The 9,710-nt window shown below is 44.1% G+C and overlaps 1 protein-coding gene across 1 annotated transcript in view; it reads right to left on the bottom strand.

Moving 5' to 3' along the window:
• Positions 1–2,368: 2,368 nt before the first annotated feature.
• Positions 2,369–9,710, bottom strand: part of LOC121894269 (potassium voltage-gated channel subfamily KQT member 2-like) — a 31,214-nt gene continuing 23,872 nt past the window's right edge. The window contains exons 15-19 of the mRNA XM_042406754.1: positions 8,804–8,912; positions 7,196–7,327; positions 6,054–6,174; positions 5,778–5,953; positions 2,369–3,207 (exon numbers count right to left, since the gene is read on the bottom strand). Of these exons, the coding sequence (XP_042262688.1) occupies positions 2,568–3,207; positions 5,778–5,953; positions 6,054–6,174; positions 7,196–7,327; positions 8,804–8,912 (1,178 nt within the window). The 3' untranslated portion in view covers positions 2,369–2,567. The remainder of the gene's footprint in view (positions 3,208–5,777; positions 5,954–6,053; positions 6,175–7,195; positions 7,328–8,803; positions 8,913–9,710) is intronic.

Below are 9,710 nucleotides of genomic sequence, written 5' to 3'. Positions count from 1 at the left end.
TCTTGGTGCCCTTTATGAGGAAGGAAACAAAGAAAGGATGAAGACTAAAGGACACTCGTCGTCATGGAAACTGTAAATAAAGTGGATGAATGAGTGAGAGCAGGTCAGTGAATAAATGAGTAAAACATTTGCAGTCTGTCACCTCGATGATGAAACCGATAGGTCGAAGGTCAGTTTACTGCTGAAACCTCCCAACTACAAACTGTCACATTTTAACTGTTTCTGGGGGCGGGGCTTAATAATAACGCCACGCTCAGGACAATCTTTATGTTTTTAGCTTCTCTGATGGTCAGAAATGTTGAGTTCAGGTAGTAAAAGACATGGCGACTGAAGTCCCGCCTGCCCCCTGCTGGATGTCTTCGGTAATACGTCACTGCGTTATTTAATGTTACACAACCGTATATTATTATTAAAGGGTTATTGATTAACAGTTCGGGGCAATTACATCATATATACATAATGCTGCGTTCGTGTCATGTTGGACTCTCTGTTTACGTCATCATCCAAATCTGGACTGATCCCTCCCCCAAATAGAGATTGTCCAATCACAGCTCAGCAACCGTCACTACAGCTCAGTGAAGGCCTTTTCATTAAAACCAAAACTGCATTCAACAGTGTTTATCTGCTTTAATGTATGCTGCTAATATTAGCATGTAGAGCTAACTAGCTTATTACCTTCAGCAGTAACACTAACATTATCTCCACAGCTAAGAATTAGCATAACGTTAACTAGGAGTTACTGTAGTTAATTAGTTTGTGTGGTTACATTCTTAGATGAAAGCACAGTTTCACTCCTCGACCTTAAAGACTTTTCTCTTATGAAAGTGAAACTGATTTATTCAAACAGGATTCTGTTGGAATAAATAACACTGATGCATTTTTCCCTCACATACTTATCTTAGATAATGGTAAATGGGCTTCATTTATATAGTGCCTTTCAACACACGCCATATTCACCTGTTTACACATTCATACACTAATGGCAGAAGCTGCCATGCAAGGTACCAACCTGCTCATCAGGAGGAGTTTCTATAATCCACACACTCACAGCGATGGTACAGCCTTCAGGAGCAATCCAGTATCTTACCTGAGGACACTTCGACATGCGGACTGGAGGAGCCGGGGATCGAACCGCCGATCTTCCAATTAGTGGATGACCCGCTCTGCCTCCTGAGCCACAGCCACCTGGGACTGTAGCTGTGGTCTGTTTTACATCATTACACCGCACTGTTTGCATAACACTTGTGAGTTGCATATTTAAGACACTTTTACAAGGTTCCTGTTTTAAAACCGGTCAGCTGGAAACATTTAAACATCTTAACCAACAAACAGAGTTAGCATTAAGCTAACTATAACTGATAAAGTCTCCTAGCACCCGCCAACTGTCTCAGAAATGAATTTCAATGACAGATCAACTGTATCTGTACTGTGTTAGACCGGAGATACTGAGGAGGGCAAGGCCCAGTTAAAGGTCAATAACAACTCTGAGCCAAATAAAACCAAACCAACATGGACGCCTCACACAGCAAGTCTATCGCTCAAGATGATAAAAGTGAATGATTAGAGTTATGTTTTCTGCCAGATGAATGAGTTAAATGTATATTGAAGATTCACAGTGATTCTAACTCTGTCTGCACATACAACCATCTCCAGATATCTGAAGACATGAACTCTCAACAGAGCAGAGCGTCACAAACAGTCGTTAATCATTACTACTGGAGCCTCGTCTCCATCAGCTTCATGAACGAGACAGGAAGGAAATAAAGAGCTGTGACATTCAGGCTGAACACAAACACAGCTGGTGTGTTTGTAGCTAACGTACAGCTAACGTCTGCACAATCTGTGAAAACAGACACGAGGTGAAACTTTGCCTCAGATCCAGTCTGAATAATTCCTGTCAGGGCGGTTTGTGTTTTCCAGTTTTCGTAATGATGTTCAGTCTGTTGGTTTAATAGAGTAAAATAATGAGACTATAAAGACATGAAGTGAAGATATTTCAACCTTTGGGTCTCTCGCTCCACAGTTCCTGTAGAGACCAGTATACACCTGAACCTGTTACCAGGAGAGAAGCTCAGGTTTCAGCTGAAAGCTCACGATGAATCTGTTTTTTGAGCTCTGGACAGGAAATGGAGAAAACAAACAACAACAGTGTCTGTTGCCATGGTGATGTCCGTCTGTTGTTCCCAGGATGCTTTGCTTTTTTAAATTAATGTAACATTGAGCTGTAGTTATGTGATACTGATAGCAGTGTGACATGGAAACAAGCCACCAGTTAGGTGTGAGCATGTCCCAGCAGTGAACCAATCAGGTGTGAGCATGTCCCAGCAGTGAACCAATCAGGTGTGAGCGTGTTCCAGCAGTGAACCAATCAGGTGTGAGCGTGTTCCAGCAGTGAACCAATCAGTGACAGTGAAAACAAACATTTGCTGTACAGGTTGAAACATTCACATCCTTTGTGCCTTTGAAAGTTCCCATGATGCTTCACTCTTTAGCTCCAGCTGGTGTTTGTAGTCTTTGAGGTTGCAGTTTAACTGTTCTGCTGGTTCTGCTCTGGTTTACATCCAGCTCTACTTGGTTCCGGGCCAGCCCCGGTCCGAGTGTGGCGAGCGAGCGCAGAGCTCTGAGTCGGAGTCTGACTCCCCCTCAGCGATGTAGGGGCGGACAGTGGCGGAGTGGGCGGCGCCCCCCCCCCCTCGGTCTCCCGGGTTGGTGCCGGTAGGGTAGAAGCTGTTGTTCAGGAAGTCCAGGTTCTCTCTGGACTGCGAGATGGAGAAGCCACTGAAGGAGCGCTCCAGTTCCTCGTGGTCCACAGACGGGATAGAGATGGAGGTGTCACTGTCCGGCTTCACCTCCTCTCCTCCTCCTGCTCTCCTGGTCCCGTTGGCCCCCTCTCCTCCCCTCTCTGATCTCTCTGCCCCCCCTCGATCACCAGTGCTGTGCCGGTTTGATCGATTCCCACCGTGTCTTTCTCCAGCCGGAGGCGGTGGAAGTCGAACTAGCGACCCATCCCCCACTGGACTTGGAGTGTTGCCGTGGCTGCGCTGAGGAGGGGGTGGGGCCTGCTGGTGGAGCTGGGAGCTGATTGGCTGCCAGGAGGTGGAGGGTGGGCAGGTGGGGGGGTTGTAGCTCCTGTGTCCAGTGGAGCTGCTGGAGCGGACCATTTTCGTCACGAAACGACTCTTTTCCACATGATCGCTGGGCAACACCCTGCAAACAACAACAACACCTTAAAAACATGTCAACACCCTGCAAACAACAACAACACCTTAAAAACATGTCAGCACCCTGCAAACAACAACAACACCTTAAAAACATGTCGACACCCTGCAAACAACAACAACACCTTAAAAACATGTCAGCACCCTGCAAACAACAACAACACCTTAAAAACATGTCAACACCCTGCAAACAACAACATTTAATCAAAACAACTGCATCTGTTTTGTTAATGGTTCTAGTGTGTTAGTAGTCTTATTTAATTTCAGTGAACATGTGACCATTTGACTATCACACTTGTGGCTGCGATGTCACCACTGTGCACTTCATGAATGCAGCACACACACACACTCACCTTCTTTCTATCCTCCTGGTCAGTAAGAGCTTACACCAGTTGCTCTGTGGTTTACTACTGTAAACCAAGACAGGGAACAAAATCTTGGGCTGCCTTATGCTTGGCAACCGCTTGGTGTGCCGTGAAGTAGTAGTTTGGTTTGCAGGTGGCGAGTGTTCTTGTTGGGTGCAGACTCTGCACCGGTTCGGCGAGTGAGTCGGATATATGGTGTTGCACAGAGATGCAGCGTTTCAGCATTAGGCTCATTTGAGAGTCGATCACTGGTGATCACCCTATAATGCGTGCCAGTTAGATTTGTGTCTGACTTGATCTCGACTAGCTCTGACATCATGCACGCGAGTGCGATGATAACCTCACGAGATCAAGACCGCTGCAGTTGTTGGAGCCAACTGCTCCTCACCGACTGAAAGGATCACAGCATGATGGGAAAAGCCTGGCTGTCACCTGATCAAAAAACTGGCTCAGGTGTTGGGTCAACAAGACGTTTTATCTTAATTTTTTGTTTAATTGTTAACATTTGGATTTCAGTAATATGATCTGTGGAGGTGGGCGTGGTTGGTGTTCAGCTGCAGGAGAGCAGTGCCAGGTGAGTTGATGGGCACAGCTGGTGCTTGTGAACTAATTGTATTCTCCCTTTCAAATGCAGTAGTGTGCTGAACCTCAGATGACTGCTGTACACCACAGAGATAGACAGACTGGCTGTCAGATATTGTTTGGCAAAGCCCAAAACTATTACTTTGAGTGACTCCATACGCCAGAAGAGCTCTGATTATTGGCAGCTCCATAGTGAGAAACGTGAAGTTTGCGACACCAGCAGCCACAGTCAGATATATTTCGGGACCAGAGCGGGCGACACTGAATCACATTTAAAACTGCTGGCTAAGAATAAACGTAAATATGGTACGATTGTTATTCATGTCAGCGGGAACGACTCCTGATTACGCCAATCAGAGGTCACTAAAATTAATGTTGAGTCGGTGTGACCATCTGCAAATACAACCCAGAGTTGAGACCAGGAAGCAGAGCTGCAGTCCTACACGGTTCTCTGCGCTTCCATGAGAGCAGTTACCCACCCAAAACCACATAGAGACTGTGTCTGTCCCCAAAACCACATAGAGACTGTGTCTGTCCCCAAAACCACATAGAGACTGTGTCTGTCCCCAAAACCACATAGAGACTGTGTCTGTCCCCAAAACCACATAGAGACCATGTCTGTCTTGGACTAATACTATTCACCTTAACCACAACACATTATCTAATGATAAAGCTGCTCTGGATGGCATTACCCTGGCCTCCAGCACCACCGTAAGGAATCTGGGAGTTATCTTTGATCAGGATATGTCCTTTAACTCCCACATTAATCAAATCTCAAGGACTGCCTTTTTTCACTTACGTAATATCACAAAAATCACATCCTGTCCCTAAAAGATGCAGAAACACTAGTTCACACATTTGTTACTTCTAGGCTGGATTATTGCAATTCCTTATTATCAGGCTGCTCTAACAAGTCTCTAAAGACTCTCCAGCTGGTCCAGAACGCAGCTGCATGTGTTCTGACTAAAACTAGAAAAAGAGATCACATTTCTCCCATTTTAGCTTCGCTGCATTGGCTTCCTGTAAAATCTAGAATAGAATTTAAAATCCTTCTCCTAACTTACAAAGCCCTTAATGGTCAGACACCATCATATCTTGAAGAGCTCATAGTACCGTATTATCCCACTAGAACACTGCGCTCCCAGTATGCAGCTTACTGGTGGTTCCTACAGTCTTTAAAAGTAGAATGGGAGGCAGAGCCTTCAGCTATCAGGCTCCTCTCCTGTGGAACCATCTTCCAGATTCAGTCCGGGGTGCAGACACCCTCTCTATGTTTAAGAGTAGGCTTAAAACTTTCCTTTTTGATAAAGCTTATAGTTAGGGCCGACCAGGCTCGCCTTGGATCAGCCCTTAGTTATGCTAATAATAATAATGTGCAGTGGTGATGTCATACCCACAGGTGTGATTAATTTGGTATAATGCTCATGACCTAAAGGTGACAGAAATGGTTACAGGTTCACTGTCATTCATAAAACTGTGTTTTATGAACATCTGTTCTGTTGTGTTATTCGTTCTGTTGTTGTGTGTTGGTTTTAGTGTATTAATGGTTCTGTTATGTTAGTGGTTCTGCTGTGTTAACGGTTCTGAATTCCCAGTAATAGTAGGCACTGACTGCAGGATCTTTGGGATAGACTGGCTTTTCTCCAGCTGATCCACCGGACTGTGGTAGGGCGGGGCTGGGTCGGGCTCCTTGGATCCGAAGTAGGCGTCGGTCTCAGCCTGAGGGATTCCCATTCGCTGGATGTAGATATTTACCAGGAAGTCCAACTTCCTCTCCATGGACAGGACCTGAGAGGCAGGACCAAAGAGGACCAATCAAAGTAAACACCTTGCAGGTTCAGCCATTAGGAAAAGCCTGTTTAGCATCACACTGGTAGCCACTGGTTACCTGCTTCTCTACCTTCCCCAACCGTCCCATCATGCTCGGGTCCTCAGGTAGCTCCTCATTGGCTGCTTTGGGACGGTCCTTGTCTGCGATTGGTGTTCCTCTTCCAACTATCTGATCCACCCTGCCAATCAGGAGAGACATCACACAGTGACCTCACACAGTGACCTCACAGTAAATTAATACTCATCCTGAAGCTGCAGAGTCTCTGAGGGTGGAATTAGAGAACTGAAAACAGAGAAACATTCTATAGTAGAATGAAAGATTCTTTATCTGTAAGTACTCACTAAGTTTAAGTACTACTACTACTCCTACTACCTTTAATAATGGGGCAGCTGTGGCTCAGGAGGTAGAGCGGGTTATCCACTAACTGGAAGATTGGCAGTTCGATCCTGGGCTCCTCAAAGTGTCGTTGGGCAAATTGCTCCCGAAAGCTGTGTGTGTGTGTGAGTGTGTGTGTGTGAGTGTGTGTGTGTGTGTGTGTGTGTGTGTGTGAGTGTGTGTGAGTGTGTGTGTGAGTGTGTGTGAGTGAGTGTGAATGAGCATTAGAATCTCTTCCTAATGAGCAGGTAGGCACCTGTGTGTGAATGGGTGAATGTGTCAAAGCCCATTTACCATTATATATCTGATAAGTATGCAAAGGAAAATGTATCAGACTGTGATTTATTCCAACAGAATCCTGTTTGGATAAATCATTGTTTCACTTTCGTAAGAGAAAAGTCTTTAAGGTCAAGGAGTGAAACTGTGATATGCTTTCATCTCAGAATGTAACCACACAAACTAATTAATTGACTACTGAAATTCCTAGTTAATGTTATGCTAATTCTTAGCCGTGGAGATAACATTAGTGTTTATCTGCTTTAATGTACACATTGCACAGCCTCTGCCATCCGTGTATGAATGTGTGTGTGAATGAGTGAATGTTGGCATGTAGTGTGAAGCACTTTGAGTTGTCAGAAGACTAGAAAGGTGCAATATAAATGCAGTCCATTTAATAATAATATTCATGCTCGCTTCAGTGAATGTGGCTTCTTTCATTGAGTCTGGTGTTACATCATGATTCCAACAAGGAAAAATTTGGCAGATACTGAAGCAACCTGAGATACACATGCCAGGGGTCAGGGGTCAGAGGTCAGAGGACTTACCTTGACTGGAGATTCTTGATGCGGGCAAGCATGTCCAGGTGTCCGGCTGAATACTGTTCAATGACGTCCATGACGTCATACGGTCGCAGACTCTCCTTAAACTTCCTCTTAGACACCATGAACCGCATCAGACTGAGACAGAGAAAAGGGGTAAGTCCTAACCCTGGCCTCTGTAGACCTGATCCATCTCTTAGGCCTACAGAGTCCTCTAAAGCGGGTCTGGAGTGGTCTCTGTTGACCTGATCCATCTCTTAGAAACCATGAATCGGACTGAGACAGACAACAGGGGTCAGAGGTCAGGGGTCAGTCCTCACCCTGATCTCTGTAGACCTGATCCATCTCTTAGGCTGTGTTCAGAATTGCATACTATCGTACAATTCATACTAAGTGTGATGTCAAATTGAGTATGTAGTGTGTTCCAGCTGCACAGTATGTGGACTTTGTGTATGTGAGATATGTAAACTAGATTCGTAAGAATTTCTGAGGATGTGGCGCGAGCTTACTGAACACACTAAACTGCCTCAAAAAGTATGATGGTGGAGATTTTGAGTTAGGCTATAAGCTGTAGGACTGTTAACATGACACAAGTTTTAATATTTTTTCAGGTGACAAAGTAACATTTATATTCCCAATATGTCAGTTTATCCAAATAAATCCAACGGTTTTAGAGATGTTTGGGAGCCTCTGACGGGGGTTTGGACTGGTCTCTGTAGACCCAATCCATCTGTTAGACCTACAGAGTCCTCTGACAGGGGTTTGGACTGGTCTCTGTAGACCCAATCCAACTGTTAGACCTACAGAGTCCTCTGACAGGGGTTTGGACTGGTCTCTGTAGACCCAATCCATCTCTTAGACCGACAGAGTCCTCTGACAGGGGTTTGGACTGGTCTCTGTAGACCCAATCCATCTGTTAGACCTACAGAGTCCTCTGACAGGGGTTTGGACTGGTCTCTGTAGACCCAATCCAACTGTTAGACCTACAGAGTCCTATGACGGGGGTTTGGTGCTTGTCTTGGGGTTGTTGCTGTTGCTGATGGAGGCCTGTACAGACCTCCTTTGTGATCCTGGACTGTATTCACTTTATAAACCTGGACTGTTGCACATCTGCTCAGAGGAACGAAAAATAACAAAAAAACTGCATTTGGAACTAAAAATTCTCAATTCTTATATTTTAAAAATGAAAACGCCAAAACCTCTGATCTGCAGGAGAGACAACAACACAAGGGATAATAATAATAATAATAATATAACAATGATAATGATGATGGTGTTAATTATGATAATTATGATAATGATGATAATAATAATAATGATGATGGTAATAAGGAGGAGAAGTCTAGACATGACAGAGGAGTTTCAGTGAGACTCAGACGGAAACAGAACACAACTGAACCTAACTGGAGGTCAGACTGACAGCTCTTACCCAACAGCTGATGGTGACCTTTGACCCTGGGGTGAGCACAAATAAATAAACAAACAGAAAATAATGTGAATAAAAAGCAGAATGACTTCAGTGCGTAATAATTAGCAAATAAACGGTGGAGAGAGCAGTGAGTGATGAGCAGATGAAAATAAAATGATGTTCTGGGTGAAAACAACAGTTCGTACCAGATGGCTCTGATGGTGACCTTTAACCCTGGAGTCAGATCCTGCGGGACAAACTCACAGTGGCAGCTCTTGTTATCATCGACCATGTCTTCTCCTGGCAGGCTGGCCTCTGCAACAATAATAATAACAATAACACCAATACAGTAACTAGAATGTGCACTTCCTGAAGAGAAGACTGTTAGCTGCTGCTCCACCAGGAACTTTTTAAATCTTGTAGCGCCACCTGCAGATCAAATTTTATCAAATGCTACTGACTTGTTCAGCACCTTTGTCTGCTGTTCAATCTGTGTATATATCTGAGTTTACTTTGCATTGATAGCACCTTTAGTAGCCTTTGATTTATTTGCTGTAATGATAAGTTTCAGTGGTGGTTGTTATTGCTTCATTCCTATGTTTAGACAATAACTGTGTTTGAAGTTATACTATCTTTTGTTGGATTATAAATTTATTGGAATTAAAAATTATGATGTCTACACTAATATCTTGTGTTTTTTCTTCAGCTGTCAGATAAACCAGTTAAATTATTCCTTCTTACAGAATGGACTGGAACCTGCTGGCATTTGCTCATCTGTCAAACAGACAAGCCATTGAGTTGATTGATATTCCTGGAGCCAGACTGTCCTTAGGAGATATCATTATTCAACCTAAATATTCTTAAATATCAAAATACAAATTGCTAAGCTCTGTCCAAGGTCCTCCAAGTATGGTATGTATCAAGCTTGATGAACATTTGATGGAATATGTGCAAAATAAACCGAAAAAATATGTGCTGAGGCACAATGAGACATGATAAAGAGGCTCTTGTGTGTGTGTGTGTGTGTGTGTGTGTGTGTGTGTGTGTGTGTCTGTGTGTGTGTGTCTGTGTGTGTGTGTGTGTGTGTGTGTGTGTGCCAGTATGTTTGTGAAA

Source organism: Thunnus maccoyii, chromosome 3 (genome assembly GCF_910596095.1).
Source record: "Thunnus maccoyii chromosome 3, fThuMac1.1, whole genome shotgun sequence".
Lineage (NCBI taxonomy): Eukaryota > Metazoa > Chordata > Actinopteri > Scombriformes > Scombridae > Thunnus > Thunnus maccoyii.
This window is presented reverse-complemented; position numbering and strand designations above follow the sequence as displayed.